Raw genomic sequence first — 18,105 nt, 5'->3', positions numbered from 1 at the left:
ACGGCCGGACGCTGTCGCTTGAATTCTGGTCCTTTTTTTTGTTATTCTTATTTTTTTAAGCCTGGGAAGGGAGAGGCGGCAGTAGTTAATCCACCAAATTTTTGTTTAAGTACAGAGGAAAAAAGGAATAACTTTTCTGTTCTGGACATTTGTTATGCGCTCTGAAGGCGCCTACAGAAAATGACTACAGAAAACCACTACAGAAAATAAAGAATTTCTGTTCACTCCAACTCTAACTTGTCGGCACTGAATTACTTGACCCGTGTTGCTCTCTCTCCCTCTCTCTCTCACCCAGCGGGTTACCACAGCAGAAATGAACGGTTGTAAAGTGTCCTTTGTATGTTTATTATTCCATTCATTTATATTTTATTTTGAGTGGCAAAATTATTTCAATAAGCCAATTGAATGTTATAATTATTCATATCATATAAAAACACAACAGGATTCAACATTAAAATGGGTGAAGTTTAATTCCAGTAATCCTGATTAATTCATGCTTAAGTGGGGTTTAATATAAATTCCATAAAACAAGTAAAAAGTTATAAATAAGACATAGCCTGCTAAGGCCGTCATTTATATGTCTGGCCTCTCTTTACATTACTTTAGCCTATTATAAGATTTGGGGCATGGTGTAGCCTACTTTGGTAGAAGCGCATATTCAGATACCAAGCTGATTGCTGAGGCTCACAGAAGAAACAACGAACAATAATGGCGAGTTCACGTTCAAACATCATTCTATAGCAATGGCACGGGAAAAATGCCCTTTTTAACACAGGTGAGCATCGTCTGATGAAACAGATCCCAGTAAAAACAACGATAGCTATACTTGAGTTTAACTTTAGTACTTATTTGCAAAGAAATAACAGAAAGTGAGAAAGCTTACTAGCTTTCTGATTTGAATCAGATGTAGTAAGACTCTTATACACACTTTTCCAGAAGGGGTGGCTTTATCAAAACAAAAAGACATGAAGCTGGCCACTAACATTTATCAGTATTTTGTCTTCTGAATACCCCTTGTTGACCTTGCTGTAAGACAGAATGTGCTAGCTACCCCCTAACAGGAGAAGCAGAGACATTAAGGTCAGAGGCTGTCTGAAAGGTTATTTTTGACCACGTGATTGTCTGCATGTTAACACACATTGTCAATTAAGAATCAAATTTTCAAGTTTTTTGCCTCGCATTTAATTTCCGAGGTTCATGTGAACAATTTTTCCCAATCGGAAGGTGGTAATTCTGTCATTCCGATATGACGTGAAGGCACATTAGACTCTCTTTACATTATGTTTAAATGTATTGCTTTAATAGAAGCATGAAGATTCCATGATACGGCCACACAATGACCCAGTTACCTCGCCCGGAAAAGGGAAACCGGGGCCCCCTGCTGGAGCCAGACCCGGGAGGGGAGCTCGTCGGCGAGTGTCTGGTGGCCGGGCCTTATCCCATGGGGCCCGGCCGGGCACAGCCTGAACTGATCGCGTGGGGTCGCCGCCCTGTGGGCTCACCACCTGCAGGGGTCGGCATCGGAGTCGGGTGCTTTGCCCAATGGGCCGTAGGCAAAGGCAGGGATCCGGCCGTGCTAATCCTCGGCATCGCAGACTGGTTCTGGGGACGTGGAACATCACCTCTCTGGTGGTGAAGGAACCGGAGCTAGTGTGGGAGGCGGAGCAGTACCAACTAGATATAGTTGGGCTCACTTCCACGCACAGTACTGGTTCCGGAACAACTCCTGGAGAGGGGCTGGACTCTGTTCTTTTCTGGAGTTGCTCAAGGTGAGAGGCGCCAGGCGGGTGTGGGGATACTCACAAGCCACCGGCTGAGCGCCACTGTGTTGGAGTTCCACCTGGGGAACGAGAGGGTCGCCTCTCTGCGACTACGTGTCGCTGGGGGGAAAGCTCTGACTGTCATTTGTGCTTATGCACCAAACGTATCTGGCCTTCTTGGAGTCACTGGGCGGCATCCTGGAAAGGGTGCCACCCGGAGACTCCATAGTTCTGCTGGGCGACTTCAACGCTCACGTGGGCAATGACGGAGAAACCTGGAGGGGGGTGATTTGGAGGAACGGCCTGTCTGATCTGAACCCAAGCGGTGTTTTGTTATTGGACTTCTGTGCTGGTCATGGATTGTCGATAACAAACACCATGTTCGAGCATAGGGTAGCATATAAGTGTACTTGGTACCAGAGCACCTTAGGCCAAAGATCGATGATCGACTGTCTTGGATGATGTCTTGGACACTCGGGTGAAGAGAGGAGCAGAGCTGTCAACTGATCACCACCTGGAGTTGGATCAAGTGGCTGGGGAGGCTGCCGGACAGACCCGGTAAACCCAAACGTGTAGTGAGGGTGAACTGGGAACATCTGGCAGAGGCCCCTGTTCGCAAGGTCTTCAACCTTCGGAGGAACTTCTCACGCATCCCGGGGGAAGCTGGGGACATGGAGTCCGAGTGGGCCATGTTCAAAGCCTCCATTGCAGAGGCGGCAAGCAGGAGCTGTGGCCAGAAGGTCATCGGTGCCTGTCGGGGCGGCAACCCAAGAACCCACTGGTGGACACCAGTGGTGAGGGAGGCCGTCAAGCTGAAGAAGGAGGCCTTTTGGGCTTGGCTGGCCCGGGGGTTCCCTGAAGCAGCAGACAGGTACCAGGTGGCCAGAAGGGCTGCGGCTTCGGCAGTCGCTGAAGCAAAAACCCGGGTATGGGAGGAGTTCGGGGAGGCTATAGAGAAGGACTTTCGGTTGGCAATGTGGCTCCCGTCCTGGTCGTGGAACAGTGGACCAGCTCTTTACCTTGGCAGGGTTGCTGGCGGGGTCATGGGAGTTTGCCCATCCAGTCCACATGTGCTTTGTGGACTTGGAGAACGCTTTTGACCGTGTCCCCCGGGGAACCCTGTGGGGTGTACTGCGGGAGTATGGGGTACCGGGGCCGTTGTTACGAGCCATCCGGTCCCTGTATAACCAAAGTGAGAGCTGTGTCCGCATTCTCGGCACAAAGTCAAGCACGTTTCCTGTGGGTTTTGGACTCCGCCAAGGTTGCCCCTTGTCACCGGTCCTGTTTGTGGTATTCATGGTCAGGATCTCAAGGCGCAGCCGAGGTGAGGAGAGTGTGCGGTTTGGTGACCTCAGAATCACATCTCTGCTTTTTGCGGATGATGTGGTTCTGCTGGCTTCATCGGACGATGACCTTCAGCACGCACTGGAGCGGTTTGCAGCCGAGTGTGAAGTGGCCGGGATGAGAGTCAGCACCTCCAAGTCGGAGGCCATGGTTCTCTCCTGGAAAACGGTGGATTGCTCCCTCCGGGTTGGGAACGAGTCTTTGCCCCAAGTGAAGGAGTTCAAGTATCTCGGGGTCTTGTTCACAAGTGAGGGTAGAAGGGAACCTGAGATCGACAGGCGGATCGGTGCAGCGTCAGCAGTAATGCGGGCGTTGCACCGGACCGTCCGTCGTGGTGAAGAGGGAGCTGAGCCGGAAGGCGAAGCTCTCGATTTACTGGTCGATCTACGTCCCAACCCTGACATATGCTCACAAGCTTTGGGTAGTGACTGAAAGAACGAGATTGTGTATACAAGCGGCCGAAATTAGCTTCCTCCATAGGGTGGCCGGGCTCAGCCTTAGCGATAGGGTGAGGAGCTCGGACATCCAGAGGGAGCTCAGAGTAGAGCCGCTGCTCCTTTGCGTCGAAAGGAGCCAATTGAGGTGGTTCGGGCATCTGATCAGGATGCCTCCCGGGCGCCTCCCTTTGGAGGTTTTCTGGGCTCGTCCAACTGGGCGGAGACCCCGAGGGAGACCCAGAGCCCGCTGGAGAGATTATATCTCTCCTGGCCTGGGAACGCCTCGGGATCCCCCAGGAGGAGCTAGAATGCGTTGCTGGGGAGAGGGACGCCTAGAATACCTGGCTTTGCCTACTGCCACCGCGACCTGACTCCGGATAAGCGGGTGATGATGGATGAATGGATGGATGGATAATAGAACATTAAAGCATGGTTTACTTCCAGAACATGGTGCTCCTTGATAATCCCAGACAGTAACGTCTCTCCTATAATTGTATAACTTTGCTTCCAGTTTTATGTCAAACCATTTCTGTTTTACACTGTTTTTATTCCAGTTCTATGTGGTGCATACATAATTTATGTAGCCTATATAAACAAAAGTAGGCTAATTACTAATATTTAATCTGATCATGTGTAGGCTAAACAGTATATTAAAATGACATTTTCATCTTTTCTCTGCCATCTATTTCAATGGCTTGGAATTGATTTCCGAGGTCCTTATAAGGTATTCTATGCGCGTCTGTTTATGCTAATTATACATTTTGGGCACACGCTTTCTGTTTACGATTGATTGGTATTTATCAACATACACACACATTTTTTGTTTGTTTCCGTTCACAAACACATTTGAACATTTGAGAAAAATACTTATATTTTTCTCTGGTAGGAACTATAATCACTAGGTGTTCCGAGTCTCAAGTCTGAGTCCGAGTTTCAAGTTTCAAGTCTCTGAGGGACTAAATGCAGCTTTGTATGGAGAATCTCCTATCTGCATCTGTGATTAATAATGATAATTCTAACTTTTTATATAATTTGTAAATGGAATTAGTGTTGAAACCCAGTAATTTTGGTTTAGTAACATAGTCTAACTTTTTAATTTTGTAATGAATAGTAAGTGTTAAGCATTTACTTCAATAAATAAAAGAAACTGAGTTCTAGATATTTTTATGAAAAAAATGGCATTTGAAATCATAGGAAGCGATGACTTTGTGACCACATCTACATTATGCTATCGGAAAACCTAGCTAGAATCCTGAGGCCTTTAACCAATGCATAGTGAAATTATGAATCATTTCACAACCACCAGCAACTACAGTATATGCCAAACTTGGGTTCTACAGCTTTTTCTAAAGTACATACCGTTCATATTTGTATGACACTGGAACAGTGGCGGCTGCTGGCCAGAATATTTGATGAAGCAAACCCAACATCACCCCTGGTGAAAATCGAACCTGTTAGTACCATGCTTTACTTGTTGACCTTGGCCATTTTGAGGTGATAGACACTGACCACATCACACATCCAGATATAGGCAGTCTGTGAAACAGGTTTAAATTGACAACCAACTGTGGTTATTAGGTGAGCGAGTACTGCATTACTCGTATCCGTTTCTGTATCCATTAAACCAACTAAATTATCTATTACTTGTTACTCGTACTCGGAAGCAAGCCTGACGTAGTGGGCATGGCATAACCTGGAACCTGTTTAAAGGACGGGACTTTTAAGCAACAAAATTATCACAGTTTGTTACATAAAAGAATGCATATCAAAATCACTCAAATAACATACCTTGCAAATCACAAACACTTGTGACCAACAGCCACACACAGAGGCAATGGAGGCAATACACCTCATCCAATACACTGGGCTCGCATGGATCATCGGTACGTTTCAAAATAAGTAACTTTGGAACAAAACTGCCCCATACCTTACTATTTTGGGTGACTATCCACCACCCACACTTAGGGTTGCCACATTTGGTTTGTGAAAAACCAGGACATTTGACAGGCCATTATCCATTCAGAAAAGTGCTCTCTTTTTGAGTTGTGCGTTGTATATTGTTTTTTTGATAAGTACAGCTGCTAGTTGCTTGTCTGATTTTGTTCTCTCGTCCTCCTTGTCCGTCTCTCCACCCATTTTATAAAAAAACCGACAAAATAAATCAGAAGTATTAGGCAATTACCTCTAGGCTAGTAGCTAGCTGAACTCTCCCACGGTGGGGTGTTGAAGTGAATGCACGCGCCAGACTGACAGCCTGTGCAGCAGTTGCTAGGTGATAAGGTAAACTTTCGTATTTCTGCTACCAATTATAAAGAAGTATAGGCATATGTCCAAACGTCGCTGTGTTTTACTCATTTTTACCAGTTTACAGACACGGGATTGGATGTCTAAAAAACAGAAAAAACAGAATAGCAGTAGAAGATTCCGGGACAAAAACGGGACAATTCTATACTTTTTGTCGTGTCTAGGAAACGACAGAGTCCAAATCTTCAATTTGTCGAAAAACATCTTCGCGAGGGAAAAGACGACACCAGGCAGCAAGATCTTCAGGAAAATCAGACTTTATTAGCACACGTGCATAAAGCCGGATCAGCTCTCCAGAACTGAACCCCGACTGGCATTTGTACACCCATTTTATACACAGTTACTCCACCTACAACTCCTCCTCAAACCGCATTCTGGCAAATCACCCACACTTTTCTTATCGTAACTCCTCCCAACGCTCCTCCCACAACGTCATTGTGGCAAATTGCCAACGGTCCTTATGCTCTGCCAACTCTGTACAAAGTTCAGGGCATTCTGCCAACTACGTGTCCTCACTTCACCCCGCACCTGCTCTTGGCAAACTACCAGACCTCAGAAAGTTCTGGATGCCCTCCCTCTAACACGTCATCCATACACGTCACTCTGTATCTTTCGCTTTTATAAGACGAACTAAGCAGCAGTAATCATTGAAAATATACAGACAAACTAAACATTTCATTAATATTCACTTCTAATATACTTTTCTAATCTACAGACATACTAAACATTTGATTAATTATTCTCTTCTAAGGGAATAAATGTACGTAGCATTCTTTGCTCTCATTTCAACTGTTTTCACTGTGGTTTCTTGCGTTTTCATAAGCTCAGCTATAATTAATGTTCTAGGTCAAATAGATACACTCCTGGCATAAAACACAGAGAGTCCTGGAGAAATCAGCTGTACAGTCATATCTCGTTCTGCCCGTGTCCTTGACAGTTTGGTCTACACAGTTCAAGACGGGCCCCCCCCCCTGCCAGCTGGCTGGGCTCACTGTGTAATCCTAGCACAATTTAGCAGTTAATCAGTTTGAAACTATACAGGGTACATATCATACTTTAATACAGATATATTGATAAACTTTTAGCACACATCGTCGAGAGTTTTGGAGGAACCAGCCTGCTCACTAAGGCGGAGTCTGATTTTGACTTGTGATTGGTTATCATGATTTTAGGAGGGAGATCTTTCGTTCTGTGAATTTTCCCCTACATTTTCCGGGGCAGTCGCACAAAAAAGAGAACAATCCCGGGAAAACCAGAACACGTGGCAACCCTACCCACACTACTGTACAGTCAGCCTAAACTAGCTGGCTAGGCTACCAACCACTAAGGTTACAATTCACAGGCTTATTTCAGTTCAAGAGATAAAAATGTTTTCATTGACATGGTCATTAATGCATGGAGAATGCAGTATGTCTGACACAAGTAGAAAGCTCACTCTATCCATTGTGCCCCCATTAATGATTTGAAGTATTTGGGGCGTTATAGGTTTATTCAGCGCAGTAATCCTACTTTGTGCAATACCAACAGTTCAGATTGCAGTACAGCAGATACTGTTGCTAAAATGGAATTCTGTGTTATACATGCATGTAGTAGCAACAGTAATAAGCCAACAGGGTGCACCATATAGGCATTTAATGTTATAGTAGACCAACTATTAGATTAACTAACAGGAAGAACCCGAAACGGAGGTGTTGACTAATTAAATCCCCGCATGTTTGTGCTTGCTCCAATTGTGCTTGATATGTTTGTATGTCTTGCTCCATTTGTTTGTGCTTGCTGCAACTGTAATTTTATTATTTTTTTAACTAATGTATTTTAGGGAGCCTATTGTCAACTGGCCGGGGACTACAGCTGGAAATTAGTCATATAGGCTAAAGCTGCTCCATTTACAGTTAATTAATGGGGACTGTCCACGACATTATAAACAAATAAATTCAAATTCAAATTCAAATTCAAATAAAACATAGGTGAAAAATGCCTAGACATTAAGGATTTTGAGACGTGCTTACACATTACAGTGTGTTCAGACCACTTCAGATCACAGGCAAAAATCTTAGGACACAACAAGTAAGCTCACTATCTAGCTAGCTACATTAAAATTGCAGCAATCTATAAAAAAGCTCACTAACTAGTAGGAATTATCCAAGTATCCGTTTCAGAGGGGTACTGGTAACGATTATTTACTTTTCCAAATCCAAATATTGTATGAGCAATTGGATTCAATTATCCGTGATGAAGAATTGGCCTGCTTCATTTGTTTAGTAGTAATAAATAAAGCAGTCGCGAATGTGTAAAATTAAGATTAGATCAGTAAAACTACTGCATGCTGTTATTTTCCTCACTTCTCTCTTGCGAATGTAAAGACACTGGCTGCGGACAGGAAGACCCATTGTAAACACACAGCCATGTGCTTCCAACAAGCTATGCTACAGAGCTGATTTTAGACATAAATGATCCAGGATTAAAAATTCTATTTAAGAAATTTGTAAGGACGGAGGATGCGGTCACAACTTTGTGGACAAGGACTTTATTTTTGCAAGAGGGAAGGTAGTACATTTTGTCAATGTAGATTGTTTCTGGTGATTCCTGTTATTTAGTTATTCACTTTTAACTCTCTGGGGTCTGTGGGCAAAATGAGGAAAACTGTTGACTGTGCCATGCTCTGAAATTTGAGTCATTTTAATCAACTTTATATAAAGTGATTCCAAAGTGTTTCATATCTTCGTTTTCAGCACAAACTCAGCCACAATATTATTGCAACAGTAAGTAGGTCAGAATCATATGTTGGTTGTAAATTGCTCTAGAATCACACAAATTGTAAATAGTAGTTTTGAATATATGCACAAATGCTGCAAAAACACATACTAATCTATTGTAAGGAATTTTTTTGATTTCACTTAAATTTGTTAATCTAGGTCTTGGGTATCAGGACATGACAAAATATTGTAGCAAATCCAATTACTAATATAAAAGAAATTACAAAAGCCTAGTGTTGTCACTACTATTTTTCAGCACCAGTTGACAATGGGAGGGCTAACGGCTATTGAATATTTACGTGGTATGCGGTCCTGCCAGGTAAGTAGGCTTTTCACACCTGGCCTGACCCCTCCCTACCTCTAAGACAAAGCCTTTCCACAAAGTAATACTCAGTGAGCAATTTAGAAGACAGAAACAAATGCATTTTTTGATTCAGTAATTTATTGAAATCACCACACAAATGCCAGTTTTTAAAACAGTTCCTATTTAGCTACAAGCACAAGGGGGCATCACACTCTTTGCACTTCCTGTATTTTTCCCAATGTCCATCCTGCAGAGCATGCACGTCTTCAGAGGTATTATTTTCAGGTGTAATGGTTAGAATAGTTCATAAATTCAGAACATTCGGAACAAACATGTATTACTGGATATTCAGACAAATACAGAGAGAAGTTGCAATACAGCACACTTATTTACCTATATGATCGTACGAAATACACTTGCTCTTGGAGTTGGTCTGTTTAGCTCAGTTATTTCTGCCTTTTTCCTCGAACATACATACAGTATGCTAATATCGATTGTGCGAGGACACCCAGTTTTAGAATCCTGGCTATGCCACTACACATCACATTGCTGAATATTGAAACGAAGCTAGAGAAGTTGCAGTAGACACAGAATAAATGCACTTACTCATGATGTCCAGGGCTTTCATGGCCCCAGAGTATACGCCTTTTCCCCGGAGAGCAATTACTTTGGTGTGAAATTTTTCCAGGTAGATCTGTCCAAAATATGATAATTTTTGCCAGGAAAAATTCTTAGTTTTGAATGGATTCCTAAGAGGCTTAATAAACTGCAATACATCCAGTAACCACTGCAGTTTGCGGGGGTAATGCAAATTCCTAACAAATCAAAACATGTTTACATCTATGGTCTCCATACAGACAGTGCATTGGATTCTGGGAAAATAAGTCCCTCAAAAATGTCTGGACACCGTTTTTCCTTAAAATAGACAGATTTGCGAGGTTCTCTCACATTATATGAAAACAACACATTGATGGCTAGCTCAAAAGACACTCCGAGGAGTACCGAAGGGGCCGCCGTAGATTGATTTGCCCATGAGGAGTGAAAGAGAGAGCGAGAACATGTGACTGATAAACAAACTAAAAGTATTTTTCTTTCACCCTCATCAGATCCAGGTAACGATAACAAATTAAAATAATAAAGGCAAAGAAAACAAAACCCTGAACGGTAGCTTTCAGCTTTCCTTTCAGCTCGGTCGCGCCCGAACAGCTATTTTCTATTGATGTATGTTTGAAATTCCTGCATTGATTCACTGGTACTAGAAAGATTTAGCAGTACTTTACTTGTTTTACTTTGCTTTTGGTCATGGAAACTTGTCCAGTCACGTGATGTTTATGCTCATCATTTCTTAGTACGTGTACGAAACTTGAGTGTATGAAATTTTATTGAAAAGGTCTCCCTTTGCAATTACTGAGCTCACCAGTACTCTCTTTCTTTGTAATGTTTCAAACAGTTGTTTTTGGCATTGTATTGGTTGGCCTTTGTCCCTGGCTGTTTTCTTATTTTTACCCTAATATTAGCTTCCTTTACTGTAATTGGCACAACTCTGGTTCTCATGTTGACAAACTCCAAAAGCAACCAGAAGCCTAGAATCAAGACAAGATAATGAACATTTTCTTATACATTCATTAAGGAAGTGAATTAATACACCAAAATAATCAGAAATAGCTGAGAAGCCAGCTGTCCAATTACTTCAGGTTCCCCTAAAACAGAGGGCTGTATAAAAGGGATGTAATTCCTACATATGTCACCCAATATGGATGTAAATACCCTCACACAAAGGTGACAGTGTCTTTATCTTATTATCGATTGCTAAATTTCAATGTCTATGGAAAGATAGTGTCGGGGAAGCGAGGAATAAGTAAAATGCTTTTTTTGGAATTTGGAAATTATTATCAAAAATATCAATTCTTTGAGGTGATTCATTCAAGCTTCATCAAAATGCACAACTCACAACTAGGAATTTGTTAAATTACAACACAAATCCATGTCTAATTTAAAGACATTGTTCAACAACCTTTAAAACAACGAAGGTTACAGACATAGGCAATAATTAATTACTTTCCTACCAAAATAGTCCCAAGGAAGCCAAAGTAAATTTTATCATGGATGTCACCATCCATGTCGCACCTGATGCCACTGTCAGTGTTCCTCACCTTATTTTCCAGGCAGTAAATTTTTTGAGCCACTAGAGGGCGTTATTACATTGTTATTGTCTCACGTGCGGATTGCTGCGCATGTTAATAGGCATCTGCATGCAGACTAATTACTAGACTAATGACCTATTATCTCTAGGTGGGCTCCACTCTATTTAAGCCTCATTGTCCTTCCGGTCTGGGATTGAGTGTTGCATCTCTCTTCAGACACCTAGTCGGTTAAAGACAGCCTGGAAGACTGGATATTTTAATATTGTAGACATTCAGAAACATCCCGCAGGACCAAAAGTATGGTTTGACTGCTGACTTCGCCCTTGTCGGGTTCTTGCATTTTGCCCCATATTCTGGCAGCTGCATCAGCTCTCCTGAAATTCTCTCTCACCTCTTCCTGACGCCCTCCAGTGTGTGAGGAGCTAGAGGTAGAGAATTTCTCAGGGTTATCTTCTGTCTGATTGGAATAACCATGTTCAAGTCTGTTCTATAGATACTCTTCCATCTTCAGGAGTACCTCGTTTAGTCTATACATACTCTCTTCAACCATTTTACGGTTTAGTTTCGGCTGGTGTTTCGCCAGAGAGTTTTCACTTTCTCCTCTAGTGGTTCCCCACGTTCCGTGGGAGACCCCTAGATCATATTAGTGGCTACCACATGTCTTGTGGGTAACTTTTTAAGATTCCCTTCTCGGTCACATCTGGTCCTCCATCCCTGCTCTCCTTACAACCCAGATTTTTCAGCCCATAATCTGTTCATTTTGCTATGTGCCCCAATATTGAGACAGACTGTTGAAGGAGCTGCTCACACCAGTCAAACGCTCTCTAGTGCAGGGTTGTCAAACTCCAGTCCTGGAGGGCTGCTGTGTCTACAGGTGTCTGTTGTTTCCTTTCAATCAGCAGCCAATTAAGGCCTTGAGAGCAAGGCCTCTGTGTGGACTCTTTAGCCAATTAAATACTTTGAAATGTATCTCTTGTGCTGAAACACACCAAAACCAGCAGACACTGTGGTCCCCCAGGACTGGAGTTTAACACCCCTGCTCTAGTGGTTACAATTTAAAAAATTGATGGCTCAATTAGACTGCACGAGTTGTGTATATGCACATATTTTTGGTGGATGAAGTCCAAAAAGTGTATCACGGTGAATGCTCACAAAGGCCTCTTCACTTACAACTACTTGCCTTTTGGGGTCTTTTTGGCTCCGGCCATGTTTCAGCAAACAATGGAGGGCCTCTAACAGGGCATCCTCATGGCTGCAGTATACTTAGACAAGTGCTTAGCAGGCTGGGTGAGGCTGGGTTATGGCTAAAATGAAGTGTGAAGTGGTAGCTGCTGCATAATGAAGTTTACAATATGGGGCACAAAGTAGATATGCAGCGGTAGCATTCCATGGAGTCAAAGGTTAAAGGCATCCTATGCAGGATTTCTTTTCTTGTGGCTTGTGTTTACACCATATATCTTATAAAAATATGGATGAAGTGCTTGTGACATCACTCATTCATTTTCTGTGGCTGGTTGCTCACTGGCGCATGCTGCCCAAACCAGAGCACCGGCATTAGTGCTTTTGAAACCAATGCAAGTGCAAAGGGTGGAAACCACGGCTACAGTGAAATCGAACTGCCTTACATGAGATACGCCCACATCTGGACAACTTTTTTCTCACATCCATTTGTGTTCAGCAGCTTGATGCAGCAGGTTCGTGCAGACCTGGGACACTGGCAGCCACCCACCTGGGAATACACCAATCAGCCACAACATTAAAACCACTTGCCTAAACCATTTTTTTCATGATTAAAAATGCTACTTGTCTATAAACAGTTCATATTTAATGAGATGATATGTTTACTTACACTCACCGAGCACTTTATTACACCTACGTATTCATGCAATTATCTAATGATCTAATTTTGTGGCAGCATTGCAATGCATACAATCATGTAGATACAAGCTTTAGTTAATGTTCACATCAACCATCAGAATGGGAAAAAAATGTGATGTAAGTGACTTTGACGCATACAAGTATTTACAAAGAATGGTGCACCAGAGGAGAATGGCCAGACTGGTCAAAGTTGACAGGAAGGTGACAGTAATGCAAATGACCACACATTACACCAGTGGTATGCAGAAGAGCATCTCTGAACACACAATGCACCATAACTCGAAGTGGATAGGCTACAGCAGTAGTCTAATAAGTCTAATAAATACCTAATAAAGTGCTCACTGAGTGTATAATGATAATACAATATAATATACCAGTAGGCCTACATCTCAGTATTCACCAGAAATAAAATTAACATTAGTCAAGTGATTTGATGATGGTCAAATTTTATTTTATTTTTTTAACAAACTGGGTCTTGGTTGACACACATGCAGAGAAGTCTACAGGCAATGTGCATATTAAACCTGGGGTTTCACAGGTTTTGCTCAAGACACTGTTGACTCGGGAACAAGTTTGACTAAATTGTGAGGTCCAACTTTTTTTTTCTTATTATTTTTCAGCCTCGTAATGGCTTCCTTGACTGTCATTGGCACAACTTTGGGCCTCATGTTGACCAATGGCAATAACTGACTCCAAAGGCAATAAAAAGCCTAGAATCAAGACTAGATACTGAAAGCTTTCTTATACCTGCATTAAGAGTAAAGCGATTAATACACCTGATTATTCAGAGGCAGATGAGAAGGGGACCATCCAATTACTGTTGGTCCCCTAAAATGTTGGGGCAGGTGTCTATAAAAAGTAATGTGATTCCTACACGTATCACCCGATATGGATGTATATACCTGCTAATTAAAGGGGACAGTCTGCACTTTAATCTTTTCATTGTTTCATTTCAAATCCAATGTGCTGGATTACAGAGCCAAAAGAACAGAAAGTATACCTGTCCAAATGCATATGGAGTGCACTGTATATGTGATTTAGTACACTTATTTTAAGTACACTGAAGTACAAAATAATGACGTGTATTTTTCTATATCACTCAGGCCAGCTAGGTTCCATGATATTTGTATGCTAATGTTACCGTATTTGCGTGTGAGTGTCATGTGATCGCCTGGATGGTGACGTCACTGGACTACACTGATGGTGATTTTACAAATGCCTGCACATTTAACCATTTAATCCAAATAAGCTTGACTGAAACAAGCGTGACAGTGCTCCTTTAATATGTATTTTCAATACACTTGAGTATACAATTTTTTCACTTAGGTATACTGCACTCTGTGAAACCCCTGAAATTTGCAGAGGAAGCAACGGTCATCAGTCTTACCTGAGATGCTGATGAGTCTGCTTTAAAAACCTGGAGCTGAACACGTTAAAAACAAAGCAGATGATCAGGGATTTCAGGAGTTATCACCGAGCACTACCGGCCCTTACCATACACTACAGCCCTGTGTCGGCTGTGGAGTCCCTCATGTTCCTGGGTTCTACAATATTCCATTACCTGAAGTGGGAGATCAACCGTGACTGCATCCTTAAAAAGGCCCAACAGAGGCTGTTCTTCCTTCACCCATATCGCAGGGGGTTTGGATGTTGTCTGAAAACATAGATGTCTGCCTCAAAGCCTGACGTGTCTATGTGGTAGGAAACTCAAATCCTACTCCAACAGCCATTATATCTACTATAATTTCCTACCGCAGGAGGGTAAAAACACACCCTCTGTCTAGAATTAACCCCTGTAACCGCATTCTCATGGAAACTCCTCATTCGGTTGTTGAATGTCAGATCACTGAACAACAAATATTTGATCTGCAATGATTGTATTACCTCCAGAGATACTGATAGTATGTTGACTGAAACATGGTTAAAGCCTGATGATTATTGTGTTCTAAATGATACCACACCCCCCAGATCTTTCTTATATCTCAGGGTTGTGGTGGAGGTGTGGCTGTGTTTCATCAAAAACATGTTCATGTGTGGTCTTGTGCCATGTGAGTTATCCTTTGAATGTCTGATGTTCTTACTGTTAGTAAATTCTGAATTTGAATGGGAAAATTACCTTTATCCCAGTGAAGAAGCGGATCAACCGTTCTCAGTAAAAATGTGGTTACATTTTTCTTTTTTTAAAACACACTCAATAACACATAATAATAATTTAAGCAGACAATTAAACTAATGAAACAAAGACATCAAATGAATGAAAACAAACTTTAAGAATAAGTGATTTCAAAATGATTACAAAATAAGAAAAACTTTACAAAATTTAGCAAAATCAAATATCTAATCCAAAGAAACAAAGGTGGATTTAAAAGACTGAAAAATAGTAAAGAAAAAAGTCAATTTTGCTCAGGTTTACTGTCCCGAGAGGCTATGTCCCTTCTGTGTCCCTTGGGGGGTGGACTATATGATGAACTCTTTCCAATGGTCCACCCCCCACTTCTCTCTAGCCAGGTTTTTGTTACTGTGCATGTCCACCAGAATGCCGTCCTGGAGGAGGTTTTGGACCCTCCTCCGTAGAGTGACCAGGTCTACAGATGTTTTCTGGTAGACCTTCATGTTCCTCGTCTCCCACAGGACCTGCTTCACGGTGTTGATGATCCTCCACTGACGCTGGAGCTGGGTGGTCTTGCATTCACCCGGCGGACCGTAGAGGATGCCCTCAGCCATCAGGGAGGACCTTGGCAGGAACCTGCTTAGGGAGACAGAGGAACAAACAAGGCCCCAGACCCGCCTCGCTACGGAGCACTCCCAGAACAGATGGTGGATGTGTTCTGAGTCAGTGCATCCGTGGGGGCAGCATTCAGTCAGGGCTAAGTGCCGGCGGTACATAAATGTCCTGGTGGGGAGACACCTATAGGCTGACATCCAGGCAATGTCTTTTTGTTTGTTGGTAAGACATTTATGTGTCACATTTGCCCAGATGACTTGCGGGTCCAGGTCTGGCCACCCCCACGGGAGCATTACAATTTGGCCAGATCTTAAATAAGCCATGATAATTTTGTAGCTCCACAAGGTTGGGCCAGCCCTGGGCAGACCTGTCCTGTAGGCAAAGTCCTTTAGGGCTCGGTAGACATAGGGGGGGTCCCAGCTATAGGGTATGGTGAGGTCCAGCACACCCAAGCCCATTGCCCTGAGGAAGGGGGTGGCATATTACCTGGCCTTACCGACCTTCCCTGCGTTCTGGACAAGGGTGGCCAGACCCTGCACCATAATGATGTTTACGATGTCTGGGACCCCCCGCCCACCATTCCGCTCCTCCTTGAGGAGGGTGACGCATTTCAGCTTTTCCATGGTACTCCCCCAGACAAAGCGGAAAGCCATCCGGGTGATTAACTTCCCAGTGGCTTTGTCTGGGGGAAACACCCTCCCCACATACAGCAGAATGAGTAGGACTATGGCCACACAGAAGTCGTCCAACACCTTGGTAGCACAAGCGATAGAACGACTATCTGTGGCGACGATGGCAATGTCGTCTATGTACGCCATCACTTTTAGCCGTTCCCCCCTAGCTCCAGGTGGATTGGCCCTGATGGCCGGGAGGAACGGTTCCAGGTAGATGACGTACAGGAGAGATGCTAGAGGGCACCCCTGCCTGACATCGAACTGGGCAGAGGGCTGCTGATTGTCAACCACTCTGCCCGTTGTGTCTGTCACACAGATTTTGTCCAGCGCAGGAGGGAGCCAGGAATGTTCATTTTCCCTAGCACTCTCTCCAAGCACACATGACTCACCCGGTCAAATTCCTTCTCTTCTCGTTCACAGTAAAAAGCAGGAAAGTTTATTATACCGTCAGGAAAATATTTATTCCTGTATTTATTTCTGTTTTTATCTGTTTGTGGCTATTCTCATTGTAGTTTGTAATACAGTATTTCATTATTTTTCTTTCATGCGTCTGTAATGTGAAGAATGGCATAATACAACCTTTTTCATTTTAATTACCTGACAATCATAGCTATATTAGTGTGTACAGGCGAAATTACAGAAAGGCTGCATTTCTAAATTCTTTCCGATGATGAATCCGATATTTTGCATTTCTCTCTTGGCATAATAAGTAATATGTAATTCATGTAATATCACTGTGTAAGGTGATACAGGCAGCCGGGGGAGGTCCAGCTTCAGCGGTCGAGACGGGGGCCGGCCCCTGGTGATAGGGGAACAGCATTTCAGCACGGGCTGGCAGGTGGTGGTGGAGCGGCACAGCAGGGACACGGGCCCCCGCAAGGACTGGCATGGCCCGGGGTCCCAGGGCGGGGACTACAGCGACAGCCGCAGGCTCGGAGAGTGCAGGGGCAGCATGATGGATCAGCACTCCAGCCATTCCTCGTCTGGGATAAACCGCATAGTGCAGATCACCAACAGCTCCCTCTCAGGAGGCAGCGGAGGATTCAAGCCCTTCAAGGGGGCCCCAAGGAGGTTCTAGAGGTCACGGCAGATGTCCAAACAGTTTGCAAAGACATGAGGAAAACAAAACTTTTTAAAATATATTTCCTTTTTTAAATTTTAGACTGCCTGATGATGGCAGAACGGTTTGTTGGCAGAACATTATTGCGCAGGCGCCAACGAGAGTGGCAGCCTTTTCTGTAGCTCCGTCAGTTTTAGTCTTTTAAAACTTTTTTCCTTTTGTAACTTTTTTATCATTATGCACATCGCGTATGCACATATGCAATCTTCTATCTTATGGATATGGCTACTATTCAACATCATCGCGGCAGTAAAAACTTCATTTACTCAAGGGAACAACTGCTTTCACTGAGGACAACAGGACACGCCGGTACAGTCCATCATATACCGGAGGAAGTAAAGCGGCTACATTTCTGAGGAAGCAGAGCTGGAGCCAAGATCAAGGCTAGGCACATGGAGAGGAGGTGGAGGTTCAAGCCGTCCATTCCTTCGTTTGTGATGGGGAACGTAAACTCACTGGCAAACAAGACTGACGAGCTGGCTGCCCTGGTGAAGAATGTTAAGTTGTACAAGGAATGTAGCTTGATGTGCTTCATGGAGACCTGGCTAACTAGCAACATTCCGGACACTAACGTGGAGCTAGCCGGCATTACACACGTGAGAGCGGACAGGGACTCAAAACAAAGTGGCAAACGTAAAGGCGGGGAACTTGCACTTTTC

At 43.5% G+C, this 18,105-nt stretch overlaps 1 protein-coding gene across 1 annotated transcript; it reads left to right on the top strand.

Annotated features, from left to right (window-relative positions):
- The first annotated feature begins 16,444 nt into the window (after window positions 1-16,444).
- LOC133128815 (SAFB-like transcription modulator) lies at window positions 16,445-17,404 on the top strand. The gene is made up of 2 exons (XM_061242623.1): window positions 16,445-16,499; window positions 17,070-17,404. Exons 1-2 carry the CDS (start codon window positions 16,445-16,447, stop codon window positions 17,402-17,404), a joined length of 390 nt encoding a protein of 129 aa, XP_061098607.1.
- Window positions 17,405-18,105: the final 701 nt, after the last annotated feature.

This window comes from Conger conger, chromosome 5 (genome assembly GCF_963514075.1).
Source record: "Conger conger chromosome 5, fConCon1.1, whole genome shotgun sequence".
NCBI classification, from domain to species: Eukaryota; Metazoa; Chordata; class Actinopteri; order Anguilliformes; family Congridae; genus Conger; species Conger conger.
The sequence above is the reverse complement of the archived record's forward strand: the minus strand, read 5'-3'. Positions and strand labels throughout refer to the sequence as shown.